This window comes from Thermothielavioides terrestris, chromosome 2 (genome assembly GCF_000226115.1).
Source record: "Thermothielavioides terrestris NRRL 8126 chromosome 2, complete sequence".
In the NCBI taxonomy this organism is placed as follows: Eukaryota; Fungi; Ascomycota; class Sordariomycetes; order Sordariales; family Chaetomiaceae; genus Thermothielavioides; species Thermothielavioides terrestris.
In genome coordinates, this window is record NC_016458.1 from 761,031 (window position 1) to 776,418 (window position 15,388).

A 15,388-nucleotide genomic window follows, 5' to 3' on the forward strand; every position below is an offset into this window, starting at 1 on the left:
ACACAAGTGAGTAGTTACCGAGCTAGGTAATTCCTCAAGAGGCGCCTTCGCCACAGCTGGGCCACTGTTGACGCGCAGGATTTGAAATACACCCAGAGTAGTCCTGCGGCCATCTTCGGTGGCTTGCGTCGAAACACTGGTACGCATTTCGAAGACGAAACTGCAGCGCGTCCTGTTTCCTTTTCTCTTCAAAGAAGAGAAAGAATGAAGAGAGGAGGAGGAACGGAAGAAGAGGAAGAAAGGAAACGCAAAACCAAGAGAGCACGGGCGGTTTCCTAACCTAATAAGTGCCAGCCGGACCTTACGGCCTTTGAGGACAGGGAAGGCGGACTCAATCATCCTCATCTGATGTGCGATTCGTCCTGAAGCCCAGTTTCTGACTGGATTGCCAGGACAATCATCTGCGGGGAACCCAGAAGACTGAAGGAGAAGTCCCCTTCTGGGATGATTGCGTTCCAGCAGCGCCTGATGACGGCGTTCCGCCGTTGATCATGACCATGACAAAGCACGGAGACAGAGAAGTCGCTGAAGCTGAACATGGGATCACTCTGTGTTTTGTTAGTTTGGGTTTCTGAGGTGGTGGACTTTTTTCCTTCTGCCGTTGGCTGGAGTTGCTATCTCACGAAGGCTTGATGACACAGGGTTCGTTCGTTCTCCTGAGTCCAGAACCGTAGCTTTGCATCATCCACATGCCATTTTCCAATGTCTTTACGGCTGCAGACTGCGCATGTGCGTCCCACTGCACTCGGCGGACAGTCGAGAAGCCGAACCCAGGTGGTGCCTCTCTCTAGCCCGCGACATCACTCGCAGCTTTTACGAAGATAGTTGCTGTGCCAAGAACTGCCTGGCAACCGACCCCAAAATTGACGGCGTGTTTTCGACCAGCCGAGGGCGCTGGCAACTCCGTTGATCCCATTATCATGAACCCGTGGACGGGTGCCTGATGCATTTACCTTCCTTCCGTAGGGGCTGATGTGCACCAGGCGACAATTGCTTGTCACTGAAGGGTCTTGAACCCTTGGGGAACAATGCTTGAACAGAGATTTGGTGTATGTATTCCGTACAGTACTATTTCGTAAACCTAGCAAAACGGAACCAACTCATAATGCCGAAGCCTCTTATTAGCGGCCATGCCAGTGAATCATCCAGATTCCATGCCTACGGTTTGCTTTTGTGAATGGTTCTTGCACAGCAGGAACTGTCCGAGAGCCATTTCTCCCCATCATTTGAGAGTTGGATCATTCCCCAGGTTTAGGTAGTTCCGTATTCAGTATTCTGTACCGTGCGGAGTGCTGTGGTTGGCCAACTGTGCGGATTACGTCAGCATATCACACAACCCAGCCAGCAGTCAGACCCACGGCAATCACCTGGTAGAGTCGCATGAAGAGCAGGGCCACATGCATCGGCCGTTTGACCGTCCACTCGGCACAAGGCTGCCACATGCGTGCCTCCACCATTACATAGAACACAGGTACGTACATCCGTACCTAAAAAGTGTATCCTGAACCACAATGTTCCCGTCCTGCCGATTCACCTCAATCCTAACGCGCGCTGTGCTCAGAGCAAGCCGTCTACTCGCTTCCGATACTTAGGTATCTTGCACCTGCGCATTTACGACTGCCGTCCTCAGCAGCACGCGACTGGTGGCCCTCCCATCGCGATGGTGCGGCGCGGCGACAGGATGCTTTGAACCTTATCTAGTGTAACCCCGACCAAGCCCCGACCAGCCCCGACGGGCAGTATCCCCACGCGTTAGCATCGACGGCCCGAGAGGTGCACCCACGGTCCTGTGTTGAGGGAGGCACGTCGAATGTCCCTCACAACCTACAACACTCGGTTGCGGCGGGATCGGCGCCGGACGATAGATAGCCATGGCAAACCCCTCCGATTCCTCCCCGCTTGTAAGCTCGCCTGACAAGGGCAACCGCATGCCGTTTTCCAAGCACACAACCGAATCACTCTCTACGATCATCTCCCCGTTGGCGCTACCTCGCGGCGTCTCTGGGTGCTTTGATCAAGTCGCCGCCAACGGGAGCGCCCAGACACAACTTGCTTGCGGCATCCATGCCTCCTCCAGTGCCCCGGCTCCTCACCATCGGCGAGGTGGCCAGGTCTATTCACCTCTGTCCCCCGGTATCAGAGGCCCAGCCGTCCGCGCTGCCTCGTTGCTCTCTCCTCGCCTCCACCCGATGGCGAAACAAGAGACATCCCATCTTGAACCCCGCCGGTCGAGCTACCGCTCGCCAGAAACCCGAAATGGCATGAGCTCGAGTAGACAAGTACAAAACGCAACGACTGCAACGACGCGTGACCCGGCAGTCGGCGACAGCGCTGTCAACGGATCGAACCCCGTAGCGAACGAGTCTGGCCAGTCCATGCCGCTCTTGAGCCCAACTTGGGCCGGCCAGCTGCAACGCCCCCCGGATGATTCGCTGGCAGCTCCTTTGCTAGACACAGTTTCGCATACCCAGACAATCCAGCGGCTCCTTAAGCAAAATGCACGGATCCGGGACGCATGGGAGGCTGAGCGCAAGCATTTGGAGGCGAACAGGGAACGAGCCGAGGAGGTGTACAAGGAGGAACGCGCGATCATGGAAGAAGAGCGGACCGAGTGGGAGGCCGAGAGAGCGCTGTTACTGGCGGAAATCGAGCGCCTTCATCAGCTAGTAGCTGCCTTGGGTGGAGGAACCGCTCCGGCCAAGACGCCCTTCTGTGAAGGGTGCGGTATGAGAGGGGGCACCGAAGCTTTGTCTCGGGAGAGCACGGACGGCTCGGGGTCCGCGCAAGGAAGTGCCAGGTCGCCAACCCAACCGGGGGAATCTGCCACAGCGGATGTTGGCCGTGTTTCATCCGAGGCGGCCCCGGGAACTTTGAAACCCGCTTTTCTGGTGTCACCCAATGGGCCCAGCCACCCAGCGTCCGATTTCCTCAAGCCGACCGACACTGAGGCTGGGCCTGTCCCGGTTGTCGATGTTCAGGATATCCACCCCGAACTGGAAGGCATCCGGATCAAGGCTTCCAGCGTCAGGAAGGCCACCTTCACTGATTCGGCCTCGTCGAACGGATCGAAAACGGCTGGTCTGGCCGGCTCCCCACCCTCAGCCTCCACAGTGCAACGGGGACGGAAGGAGCAGACCCTGCAAGTCTTGGCTGCTGCCGAGGCAGATCGCCTGACCATGCACGCTGGCCACACGCCGAGTCACTCCCTCTCGGATCTGGCGTCGGTTCCTTCTTCAGGAACGGGTACTCAGACGAGCAGCAACGGTACCGCCACTCCAACCATGCCACACGAAGTCGGGACAACAGACCCAGCTCCGGCGAAGGCCTCTAAGGAACAGCCCGCTTCGCAGGCAGCCAACGACCCGCATCCTCTCCTTAGGCCTTCCGATGCCCACGGCCAGCCGACTGACGACCACCCCGAGCCCATGTTCGAGCCTACCCACGACCCCCAGTTGACTGGCCCGCTAATGGTCAGGAACATGCCGGCGCATGACGAAATCTTCTTCCAGGCGCTCACGGACAAGCTGGAAGAGGTCTCCAAGGACGACAAGGCGGCTCTACCCGCTGTCCTGAAAGACCTCGATTCCGCCCAGGACGCCGGCGAACCAGGTGAGCAAACCAAGCCACCAGCAACCGAAGCCCCCGCGGATGACTCTCGCTCCGAGAGCAGTAGTCGCAGCCCCGGGAGCAGCATTGGGGACGACGAGCTGGATATTCCGCTGAAATTCAAGAAATCCACGAACTTTGGCGCTCCCTTCGGTGAGCTTCGGGCGTCTGGCATTCGGGGCACAAGGCCGAGTGTTGTGCAGGATTCACAAGCTCCCGGGCGTTTGCCTGGTCGCTCCTGAACATATCCCCGGCTGGGACCGGATTACTCGCTTCTGTCTGAACGGCGTCTTCTTTCTTTTGTTGCCTCTTTCGATTTATTTTTCTTTCTCTTCCCTTCCCACCAATCACTTCCAACCAATGGCACCAATGGCATATTGATCATGAAGCAACGGTTAAAATGGGTCAATGGGCGTGGGTCGGACTTAGCATTTCGGCTTTCCAGGGCGGGAGGCGAGGAAAAAGCTGTTTCGGCGGAAACCGGCTCGGGCGTTCAAGCGTTTCATAGGTATGGGACGGCGGAATTTTTCTGTCTCTTTTGGGGCTTGTCTGGAGCATACAGCGTAAATACCCCTTTTTCAGTTGTCTTTCGAGGCTCATCGGCAAGGGGATGGATACAAACTGGATATTGACGCGCTCGGGCCGGACGATCCATAGCCGTGCGACCCGGCGCCCTCGGCAGCGTCTGGCGGTGCTTTGATAGGGTATGGGAATCCGATTCACGGCTGTGTTGCCATCGGAATGTTGAAGCGCAGAAACCCATTGGGATTGGAGATTTTGTTACGGGTAGGCTGAGTCGTTGGCCGGCTAGAGGGCACAGCGCTGGCTTAGAGAGACATCACCAAAAGCCGCGTGTTTTTTGGCAGGGGAAGCTCTGAGACACAGAGTGCTGATATGACAATTGGTAATCCCTGACTATGTAGTAGCCCTATTTGGTGGAGTATCTGGGACGCCAAACACTGCGCCATGACATTCATTCCAGCCGTTACGCCGTCCTGAACTCCCCTTCGCCGAGCCTGACAGTCCAAACAGGTACATTACCTCCCCACCACGCCGGAATAACACCCGCGGAGCTTCAAGACAACTTCTTCTCCATCAACTCGGCCAACTCATCCAGCAGATCAACCGTCTCGGCGGGGCTGGCGATCCACGCCGTGGTGCCCACGCTCCTCGCCCTGAAATCGTTGGCGCCGGCGCTCAGGAACTGATCGCCCACGTGGAGGGTGTTGTCCCCCTTGATGGCGCCGCCGGGCATAGACGCGCCAAACCAGCGCTGGCAGACGGTGACGCCCCAGCTCTTGTCGCCAATGTCGACGAACACGTCGCGGCCGCCGTTGAAGGCGCAGAAGGGCACGCGGCGGAGGCGGCCGGCGCCGCTCAGCTCCAGGATCTTCTGCACGACCAGCACCGTCTCCTCGAGCGACTCGCGCGGGATGCGCGCCTCGGGCGGCTGCGGCACGATGCCCACCGCGCGGTCCTTGCGCATCAGCGCCGCGGGAAGGTTCAGCGTCTTGATGCAGTCGCGCAGCGCCGCCTCGGCCACGTCGAGCACCTGCGCGATGTCGCGCTCGTCCCAGGCCGCCATCTCGGGCGTCAGCCACCGGTGGCGCGGCACGGGCGACAGGAGGTGCGGCGACGAGGGGTCGAACTCGAAGAGGTAGTTTGCTTCGCCGCCCATGATGACGACGGATTGCTTCTGGGCCGGGGTCAGCTCGGCGCTGTTGGCGAGCGCGTCGAGAAGGCCGTGCAGGCGGGCGTAGTACTTGTCCGCGGTCGTGTAGCCTGCGGCGGTGACGATGCCGATTTTGACGTTTTTGCGGAGGAGGTCTGGGAGACACGTTAGGGCGTGGGTGGGTCAATGAGCCTGGGCGGAAGGGAGGGAAAAAAGGGAAGATGCGTACCGATCAACCGCGGGATAATTGGGCTGGTGGTTTCCAGGCTTTGCCCGTCTTCGTAAAGCGTCACATCCCCGTCAAAGGTGGCTAACTGAAGGGTACCGTAGGTTGTGACGGCCATCATCTGGGCCGAGTTGAGGATCAAACGGACATCGTTGAAGGAAGGGGAGACAAAGCGGCGGGAGGAGATGTAGCGCTTGCGGTCCTGGAATTTGAACGCGGCCTCCAACGGCAGGCGTGTGAAGAAGGGTCCGATGCTGGGGACCAAGAGTTTGAGCTTTGAAGGGAAGAGGTTCGAGGGGTCGTTTTGGTGGGCAACTAGATGAAGCTAGGTCAGTCCTCGCTGTGACGACCGCTGAGCAGGTCGGCTCCTTACTGTGATCGTCGATCATGAGCTCGACATCACGGAGAATCTCGCTGTATCTCCGGTGGGCCTCCTCGCGCGTCTGAGCGAGGCTCGTCCCTTGTCCGTCGAAGACGCCCTGGGGTTGGGAGTAGAGCACAAAGGGCACCGCCAGCAGGCCCTTGATCCATTCTGCCCATCTTGTCAGCGACGTGGCCCATGAGCACCGGCCCACTGGAAAATTGGAGGGTCGAAAACGATTGTACTCACCTATGAACTGGTCTCGTCGATGTGTCTTGAGGGCGTCTGTTGTTCTTTTTGGTTAGTCGGAGTATCACCAATCGGCAAGGCGACCTGGGGAGCTACTGACATTCGACACGGTACCGAGTCGTCATGTTGCAGGACGAGGACTCAGTCCTCGGAGGCCGGAGATAGGGACAGGGACGAAAGGTAAAGACGAAGGACACAACCTGGAAATATCCAAGGAAAATGCAGGCTTATGGTTCAGCTAAATCTATTGGTTGCTGCTTCTGAGCCACAGTTCTTTATAGGAGAAGCAGAAAGTCTAGGTAAGGTAGTTCCGGAACGAACGAGGTACGGGATCTTCCCACAGTTAAGCTACCTGTACCTGAGTTTGTGAAGGCATGTGGTGTATCGGCGGACACATGCTTCCTGGCAGGTGCTTCGTGGTCGAGGCTATCACAGGCCCGCTGCGGGGGCCGCCAATAAACATGGAAGCGTGATGTCACAGGGGCAGCCAAGCTCGGCTGAGCCAATCATGAGGGACGCAGAAAAGCGCGCTAACTTTAATGAGCGCCCGGCTTGACCGCCATCGGGCCCATCCGGCCAGTGCCGGCTGGCTGGCGTTCTTGGCAGGAGACGGTGAGTCGCGCAAATCGGCACCCTCCGGGCGATCCCATGCACTGTGGGCTACCGCGACCGCAGAACTGAACCTCGTGCGGATTACAGAATACACCTTCTCTCACAAACAGGCCCACAGGTTCTCATCATCACCACCGATTCGGCCGGCGCGGGGAGGAGACGGTATGTACAGCGGACCAGCAAACTCAATTAACATGCAGAACATGGCCTACGGAATAGCCTCCTGAACTTAGATACACACGCTCGCATGCTCGCACGCATGCCACACGACGAGCATCAACAGCCAGCCAGCCCGAGCCCTCCCCATCCATCCGTCTCCCTTTTTTTTTTTTTTTTTTTTTTTTTTTTTTTTTTTTTTTTTTTTTTTTTTTTTTTTTTTTTTTTTTTTTCTCAACAAGCAGTGGCACTAATCGTCTCGGTGCGCGTGAGGCAGCCGTCCGGGCACGCCGTCGCGCACCCCGTCACGTAGAGCAGCGTCTTGGGCGTGCAGCCGCACGGCACCACCAGGCTAGACTGCACCCGGCAGGTCGGCACGGGGCACCGCAGCGCCGGACAGTCGGCCGGGCTGGTGGTGTGGGTGACGGTCGGGCACGGCGTGCGCGTGGTCTTGGTCGGGAGCGTGACGATGCTTGTGATGACGCCCGTCGGGGACGTCGTCGTCGTCGTTGTCTTGGAGGTTGTTGTTGTTGTTGTTGGCGGCCATGGCCAGTGCCGGGTCGAGGTGGTGGTGGTGGTGGTGGATGGGATGGTCGGGCAAGGCAGCGCGAAGGTGCGGAAGTCGATGCTGCATCCCTGGTAGGGGCAGTCGGCCTCGCACGGCGCGATGAGAGTCGCGGTGGGGAGCGTGCGTGGGCAGTCGCACGGGTTCAGGATCGTTGTCTGGAACGTGCAGTCGGAGAGGGCGCATGATTTGTGGCATCCGCGGTTCTGGATCGTCCGCGTTGCCGTCGGGCACACAGGCGTGTTGGGGCCTTGGGCGACGGCCAAACTGGCGAGGACGAGCCCGAGGGCGGCAGACAGTGTGGCTTTCATTGTGGATGTATGTGCTTATGCGGCAACTGTCCGGACGTCAGAGAGCAGACACGGTTGGATGTGCTCTGTGCTTGCCGCCTTCATTCTTATTCCCAGTGGAACAGGGGCCCCCGGGCGTTATATACCCCAGATCCGGGGATACTCCCGCCGTCAATTGGCGTTTCTATTTCTGTCTTCTCTCCCAGGTTTGGGATGTGATTCCCCTTCTAGGAAATATGCTCAACCTCCGCCGGGTCTCGCCTGCTCTATGGGACCGCCGGATGAAGCTGCTTCTGCGTCTTGCCCCTCTCGATGTCTCGGCTGCAATGCTACCCCAGGAGAGTGCACATCGATCTGGGTGCATGTGCTTGTTGCATGTTGTCATTACTCTTGGAGGGAGGGAATGATAGGAGTTCCAGTCCAGTCCTAGCCGCAAGACTAAGGTATCTAGCACCGTTAAGTTCTGCCGCTCTCCTTGGCCCCTGCTTTCGCGCTGCCTGGCGTCTTTCCGGGCAGCAGAACAAATAAGGAAGATGATCCCGAGATGTAAATAAGGGGAGGTCCTCCAGTTTGGAACCATGGGTCAATGGAACAGCCGTGGAGGACAGGCTGAAAGAGTCCTTCCTCATGATCCGGAGCCGTTGCCGCTCCGGGAGAAGTCTTTGCCTCTCACTTCCTTACGTATCTCCGAAGCCGACGTACAAGCCTGAAGTGGAAGGGTGCGTGGCCGCAGGTCAACTGGAATTTTCCCCTCGATCTCGTATTTTCTCATCGCATTAGCTCCCGATCCAGAACGCGGAAACGACACGAAATGCTCACAGATTGCGGAGGTACGTTTACCTTCCGTTGAACGAATCGGCTATATAAGTCCTCGTCTCTCCATATCTACGACCCATCACATCGTCACTGGCGTTGGGAGACGGGTCCGCCCGACTGCTTCGTCGAAGGAACACATTCCTCGCTTAGCTGATGAACGGTTATTTCTCTTGCCATACTGTGTATTTCGCCCCCCTGACCGAGTGGCCAGGCCCACGATTCTCCCGAGAACTGGAAGGGGAGGGTGGCTCGCCGTCCAGCACCAAACCTATCGGAAGACGCTGGTGCTCCAGGCTGGAATCCTGCAATGACCGATAATCTGCTGATTGTGCAGCAAGCCTAGCGGCTCGACCGTTGGCTGTTATAGTAGGGCATGATGTGGAATTTATTCCCGCCTTCAGCCTCCTTTTAGCCTGAGCCAGGGACGTGTATCTGCATGAAATCGAAATAGGAAACCTAGGCCAGCAGCAGAGACTTTAATTACCGCCGCGACGGTCTCTCCATATCAGTTCAATCAAGGTCGATGTTCAACAAAAATAGCCGTTTCTGTGTCTTCCGAACCGTGAGCCTGGAGCCAAGGTGAGAGCCACTGGATCAGACAGAATCGCAGGAGAGGGAGACAGATGGGAACTTAAGGGATACATAGGGCCACCGGCCCGACATCCGGGCAGAGCATGTTCATCACTGACAGACTTTGCGAGTGGCAATCGCATGTGTTCGCCGAACTCCGCGTTGTGAGGTCCTAGAATTTGGGTGTGACTCAAGCAGCGCCAGTCTCCTCAGAGTTACACTACGATAAGCAGCTCGGTGTCTGTTCAGGCCAGCACGAGGGCCAAACTCTGCAGAGGAAAAAGTTGACTGTATTTCGCTAAGAAATAAACAAAACGATCCCGTAATGATGCATATGATGCAGCCAGAGTCCTCGCAGACGAAAAGCCAGCAGCGCCCAGTACGCCCGTGTATCCAGCCAAGGTGCAAGCTGAACTACAAACCTCGAAAACCGTAAACTCCATACAGAATATGCTTATATACCCTGGACCGCCTCTGCATTGGTGGGCGGTTCTGAGTGCTCCAGCTCGTGGCCATCCATCCAGGCCGAGAAGTCGTCATCGTCGACAGCCGATTCTGGCATTCCGGCGACGCCGCCTGGTTCTGGTCGGCTTCCGTCTGGGATCGCGGCAAGCGATGGTGCTTCTGTGTCTGCTTGCTCGTCTGCTACCGTGGCTGGCGCATTCTTTGACAGGTCGTTATCATCGGAATCCCCGGCGTCTTCGACCCACGGCTGCACATAAGGACTGTGAGACCCGCTCAGAGGGGTAGTCGGCTCCGAGTCCGCGGGGGCAGCGACCACGAGTAGGTTGTCATCAGTGGCCTCCTGTTCCTGATAGTGGCGTCGCTTGGGAAGAGGCGGTGGCGGAACCGGGCGGCGCTCGATTGTCTGCTTTGTTTGTTGCTTGACTGCTTCACCGTGCGGTTCGGTTGACGGCGGAGGGATTGGCTTCCTCTTGGGAATCGCAGTTGGGGCTCTCTTCTCGGGCATCGGGAGCGGCGTACCGGGCGGCGGCAGGGGCTGCCCGCGTCCCATCGGCTGGCTGAGGTCTAGCCCAGACGCACTCTCATTACGCCGTGCCTGACCCGCCCCTGCTTCATCAACGGGTCGCCGCTGGAAGGCGTTCAGACCCCATCGCTTGGCAGACGCAGCCGCGTTGGCAACGGCATTTAGAGCCGTCCGTTTCTGCGTCTCATTCGAACCGTGCGAGGTTAGCCCAAAAGAGGTTGAAGAATCTGTTTCGCGGCGGCCAAAAAGACCTCTTGCCGTTGAGCCCGCCTGGCGGCGGGCGGAGGCTTTGGCGGCCATGGTCGGGGAGCGGGATCCGCCATCGCTGTGGCTCTCGGTTGACGAAGCAGTGTTTCGCCGGGCTTGTGGTGTTCTGTCGGTGTTGTTTTCCGTGTCGGTCGCATCTCGAGAAGAACTGGAAGACGTCTGGCTCGATGACTTTGACGTGATATACGGAGTGAAACCATCGGGGTTTGGCGCTTGAGGTGGGGCTGGAGATTGCGAGTTCGCTGACAAAGTCGCCATGGTTGATGCGGCTGTGTTCCCTTCAGGCGGGGAGGATGAAGGCCTGAAGTGCTCTGCATTGGCTGCGATCGTCCCGACCGTGGGCGATGAAGGTTGGACAAAGGGGGCGGAGAGCGCAGGGGGAGAGACACCCGTCTCGCTTTTCGCCTCATTCTTGACCTCGATACTGGACGAAGAGGTCGAGGGGGTTGTCGACGTCAAATCTGTCTTGCTCGCCTTTCTTGAGACCTTCCGGCCGAATAAACCGGTCGAGGGCTTCTTCTCGAGAACCGGTAGGCTGTGGCTCTTCTCCATATGGGGGAGGTCGCTTTCCTGAACTCCGTGGGTCTCCTCGAGGTGTGCCACCTCGGATATTTCACCTTCTTGGGCGGCGGCGGATTCACGATCGGCCGGCGACTTCACCGTGTCGTCGTGAAATATTCCGCCCCTCCATTTCTTATGTTCGGTACCGAAAAAAGGTACGTCGTCCCAGAACGGCAGCACGAGCGTCTCTGCAATGACCTCTTTGATCCGATTCTCGATCTGGCGAAGAATGACGGTGTAAGTGATTTGCCGGGAGCTGACGATGGGTTCGATGGTCATTTCCAGTTTCGGCATCTGCTGGAAGGAAAACCATATGCGGTTGCTAGGCGGAGGTTTGATCTTGAAGAGCACGTGTCCTTCCAGCCTCCGAAGAACGACAGCAAGAACCAGGTTGACCTCGCGTGCTTTGAAGCGGGAGCCCAAGTCGATGCGCGCCGTTGCTGCGACCTCCAACCGGAAATTGCCCGTGTAACGCACGTCGGCCCCAACGCCGCATTCGCCCTCGACCGTCAGGTCTTTCAAGCGGGGGTTTGTGATGTAAGGCGCTGACTCGCCCGTGTCGATAGCCTTGATGGCGATGTTGGACAAGAACGCTGGCCGCTTGACCCGGGATATCTTCTTGGTGAGCTTCTCCCTGATGAAGTTCTCCATGTCCTTGGTCTTGTGAACGCCTAGGAACACTCTTCCAATCATGGCATTGAGCCATCTTGTATGCATGTGTTCCTCCGACGAGTGGAGCCTCTGCACCAAGGAGATGATGTTCTTGACGTCGAACTGGATGGGGGTCGGCGTCCTGCTTTCCGCGGCCAAAGTCTGCTCCTGATTGCGCAACAAGGCCAAGTAGAAGTCCTCCTTCGCGGAGCAGTTCTCAGAGAACAGGTAAAACGGCTTGGAAACTTGGCTGTCTGGGCCCAATTCCGGCCCGCCCGCACGCCGGGAGAGACAGATGGCGTTGCGCTTGATAAACAACTCTCCCTCTGGCGTCACGGGCTCCCCAGAGTATACGCTGATGTCGTGATGCGCTAGAGATATGACGTGGCGAACCTCTAGCTGCTCGTCGTCGTCGAAGAGCATCAAATGGCCGTGCCTACTTGGCGGGTCAGGTGCGGTGACACCGGCTGGGAGCATGCAGGTGTGACATACCGTAGCACCACGTAGAACACGTTTCCCGCCCGCTTGGGGCGCTGGCTGCCGCCGTTCTTGTTGTCTAGCGGTCCGGCGGCCTGCTTCCGGTCGAAGATGCTGCGGTACATGGTCTGGTAGACACTTGGGCTGGGCGCGGCTACCGTGGCCGAACCGACGGGCGTCGACCGTTCGATCGGCTTTGCATTGATCCCCATCGGCGTGTACTCGCGGCAGACGGCGAAGTAGCCAGCCGCGACATCCGGCTCGTGGCGGACCCCACGGGCCCTGGCCCCGTCCTTCTGCGCTGCCTTCAGCGGCTCGAGGTCGTCGCCCGGCTGGATCAGGTCGCCATCTGCGGAGGTCGAAGCATCCGAGGCGTCGGCATCTTTGCGATAGGGCAAGGTGAAGTACGCATGGGCGAGGATGACGATCACGAGCAGTGGGAGGAAGGTGATGCCTCCGAAAAGGTACGTCAACAAGAATACAGTCCACCCCATGGCGGTGGGATGCTGCACTGTGCCGGCCGCAGAGTCGGCCCTGCTACCTGTCCGACGGAAGAATGCGTCGCGGGCGCATCGATGCAGAGCAGCTGCGCAGTGAGGCTCCAATTGAGCTGTTCGCGAGACGCAACTTGGAAGGCGACGAGAGCATGCTATGTATTCCGGCCCCCGTAAGCAGCAAGTTTCGGATGGACCAACCGAAGTGGCCAACTGAGGGGCCACGGATGAAGGAGGCTGCTGCGTCAGCCACAGGTGTTGCAACTGCGGGCTTCAGGACCTTGATCCCCCGCGCTTCCCTAATTGGCCGAGCATGGGCGCCCCACTGCGCTTCAGGCGAGGCCCTTGTCGGCGCCTCACAAGGCTGAAGAACTTCAGGATGGAAGGGAGCACAGCAGGCGGATATTCAAGCGTCAGGTGTTGTGGCGGCCCATGAGCTTCAAATAGCGTACCTAATCCCCCGGAGATTATTTTCAGTGCACCATTGGATTCTGACAGGGGATGGTCAGAGGGTTACTGCAGCACACCTCCTTGGCTCCTCTCCGGCAAGCTTCAGAGCGGTCGAGTATTCCAGCCACAGAGCAGACTCCCTTGGATACTCGTCTGGCATCATAAGGCGAAGCCTGCCCGGGTATCCTCAGCGCGTTGCTCCTCCCAACCATGTCTGATTTTGCCGGGTTGCGCTTCACGACTGTATCACGCCGGACAAGACGGTATGCCCAACCGTTATTGGTCATGCTACTGGTATGTTGATTCCCATGAGCACTCCCGCATCCCAGACCAATTCCATGCAGGAGATCCTTCCGTGCCAAACGCGATGAACCCCAGGCAAGAAAACGAAGCACGCCAAATCTCCCCCCCGCGAATCCAGCAACAGGCCGAGAAATCCCTCAAATCGTGGTCTCGTAGGCGACTGGCGCAACAGTCTCGGGCTTGTTGTCGACGAAAGAGATTGTCCGGGCGTCGCGGGGCATGGCGGGTTGTCTCTTCAGCTGAACCGGCTTGCCCTCCGCCTTGGCCTTCTTCTTCAGCTCCGCGTTCTCCTTCACCCGGCGGAGGAAATCCTCCCGTGACCGCGAGGGCTTGATGTGCTCGATCCGGACGTTGATGCGCTTCTCGATGTAGCGGTGCTTGACCTTCTTGTAGATGATGATGCCGACGGCCGACTTGGTGACGTTGTAGATGACGCCGGTCTTGCCGTGGTACACCTTGTGGGCCATACTGTTGGCGTCCAATGTCAGTCTCCTGTTTCGTTGACCCTCATGCAATCGCCCACGCAGCGCGACCCAATATATCCCGTGTCCCGACCCATCCAGCAAAGTCTTGACCGATTGTGTGCAAGAACCCGGCAGCTCGCTTACCCCTTCTGAACAGCACCGTTGACCTTGATGTCGACGATATCGCCAACCCTATGACCGGTTAGCAATCCATCACGGCAAGGTTCCCCATCGGGGCCCGGATGCGTCGACATACTTGTACTGCCTAAGGTAGGTCGACAGCGGGATCGTACCCTTCTGCCGGAAACCCCGGGAGAAGGCGTATCTCGTACCAGCACGGAGACCTGCGGGGTGACCCATCTTGCCTGTTTGTTGGCGACGTCGGCGTGGATCGATTTGTCGAAGTCGGTGATGCGGCGGGCTGCGAAAATTGGGGATTTTTTGTGTGGAAGCAAATCCAAGTCGGGATTTCGGCGCGGGTGACTAAGCAGGGCGCGGTGCTTGCACTAACCAACTCGCTCACTATCGTTAGGGCAAGTGAGGGCGATACGCACAGACCACCACAAATCCCCTCCTGCTGCCAATTTTCTTGACCTTTCGGTTGGACTGCGACTTCGCGAAATTCTGCTTGATCGACCAACCTTCGATAGCCTCAACCGACAAGATGGCGCCGCTGTCGTACTCCAAGACCGCCAAGGTCCCGCGCCGTCCCTTCGAGGCCGCTCGTCTGTGCGTTTGATCCTCGGGTTTTATTTCTCCTCAATTGCAGCCTCTGCGTGGCCGCCAGCGCGTTTGGCGACTCTGCGCATGCTCGCAACATCACCGGCCACTGAGCAAGAGCTTGTCTCTGCTTACGTCGACAGTGATCATGGACTGACTTGCGGAACCCCAGGGACTCCGAGCTGAAGCTCGTTGGCGAGTATGGTCTCCGGAACAAGCGCGAAGTCTGGCGCGTGCTCCTCACTCTGTCCAAGATTCGTCGTGCCGCTCGGTAAGTGGCGACCACTCTCCAGGCTTACTTAGCAGCCCCCTTCTGTGGACGCCAGCTAACTGTCCACCGCCTAGTGAGCTGCTCACCCTCGACGAGAAGGACCCCAAGCGTCTCTTCGAAGGCAATGCCCTCATTCGCCGCCTTGTTCGCGTCGGTGTGCTCGACGAGTCCCGCATGAAGCTGGATTACGTCCTGGCCCTCAAGGCTGAGGATTTCTTGGAGCGCCGCCTCCAGACTCTCGTCTACAAGCTCGGTCTCGCCAAGTCGATCCACCACGCTCGCGTCCTGATCCGCCAGCGCCACATCCGCGTCGGCAAGCAGATCGTCAACGTCCCTTCGTTCATCGTCCGCCTGGATTCTCAGAAGCACATCGACTTCGCCCTGACGTCGCCGTTCGGTGGCGGCCGCCCAGGCCGTGTCAGGAGAAAGAAGGCTAAGGCCGCCAAGAAGGGCGAAGAGGGAGAGGAGGAGGACGAGGAGTAAATTAGGGGCTTTTTCATCAGGGAAATGGTTGGGACCGCGCGGTACGGGCAACGAAAATCGGCCTGGGCAGGGACTTTTGACGTCTGCATCATGCTCTTTCGGCGTTTATAGTCAGGGAGAGGAATGCATCGAGGTT

The 15,388-nt window shown here is 58.2% G+C and overlaps 6 protein-coding genes across 6 annotated transcripts; 2 read left to right on the forward strand and 4 right to left on the reverse strand.

Annotated features, from left to right (window-relative positions):
• Nucleotides 1-1,397: 1,397 nt before the first annotated feature.
• THITE_2111479 (uncharacterized protein) lies at nt 1,398-3,978 on the forward strand. The gene has a single exon (XM_003651288.1). The coding sequence runs from the start codon at nt 1,872-1,874 to the stop codon at nt 3,846-3,848; it is 1,977 nt and encodes a 658-aa protein (XP_003651336.1). The 5' UTR covers nt 1,398-1,871; the 3' UTR covers nt 3,849-3,978.
• Nucleotides 3,979-4,443: 465 nt separating this feature from the next.
• THITE_2111481 (uncharacterized protein) lies at nt 4,444-6,529 on the reverse strand. The gene is made up of 5 exons (XM_003651289.1): nt 6,215-6,529; nt 6,115-6,150; nt 5,878-6,036; nt 5,508-5,819; nt 4,444-5,433 (listed from the first exon to the last, which is right to left on the reverse strand). The coding sequence occupies exons 1-5, from the start codon at nt 6,237-6,239 to the stop codon at nt 4,682-4,684; spliced, it is 1,284 nt and encodes a 427-aa protein (XP_003651337.1). The 5' UTR covers nt 6,240-6,529; the 3' UTR covers nt 4,444-4,681.
• A 602-nt stretch (nt 6,530-7,131) lies between these two features.
• Nucleotides 7,132-7,713, reverse strand: THITE_26843 (uncharacterized protein; the record flags this gene model as incomplete). Its single annotated transcript, XM_003651290.1, has 1 exon — nt 7,132-7,713. A coding segment is annotated over one exon (582 nt), but the record flags the coding sequence as incomplete, so codon positions are not given.
• Nucleotides 7,714-9,421: 1,708 nt separating this feature from the next.
• THITE_2111485 (uncharacterized protein) lies at nt 9,422-13,006 on the reverse strand. Its single transcript, XM_003651291.1, has 2 exons — nt 12,083-13,006; nt 9,422-12,026 (listed from the first exon to the last, which is right to left on the reverse strand). Exons 1-2 carry the CDS (start codon nt 12,559-12,561, stop codon nt 9,578-9,580), a joined length of 2,928 nt encoding a protein of 975 aa, XP_003651339.1. The 5' UTR covers nt 12,562-13,006; the 3' UTR covers nt 9,422-9,577.
• On the reverse strand, nt 13,007-14,293 carry THITE_2111487 (60S ribosomal protein L21). Its single transcript, XM_003651292.1, has 3 exons — nt 14,035-14,293; nt 13,923-13,970; nt 13,007-13,782 (listed from the first exon to the last, which is right to left on the reverse strand). Exons 1-3 carry the CDS (start codon nt 14,136-14,138, stop codon nt 13,452-13,454), a joined length of 483 nt encoding a protein of 160 aa, XP_003651340.1. The 5' UTR covers nt 14,139-14,293; the 3' UTR covers nt 13,007-13,451.
• Nucleotides 14,294-14,431: 138 nt separating this feature from the next.
• THITE_2075346 (40S ribosomal protein S9) lies at nt 14,432-15,363 on the forward strand (the record flags this gene model as incomplete). The annotated part of the gene is made up of 4 exons (XM_003651293.1): nt 14,432-14,507; nt 14,671-14,769; nt 14,844-15,248; nt 15,273-15,363. The coding sequence occupies exons 1-4, from the start codon at nt 14,443-14,445 to the stop codon at nt 15,361-15,363; spliced, it is 660 nt and encodes a 219-aa protein (XP_003651341.1). The 5' UTR covers nt 14,432-14,442.
• Nucleotides 15,364-15,388: the final 25 nt, after the last annotated feature.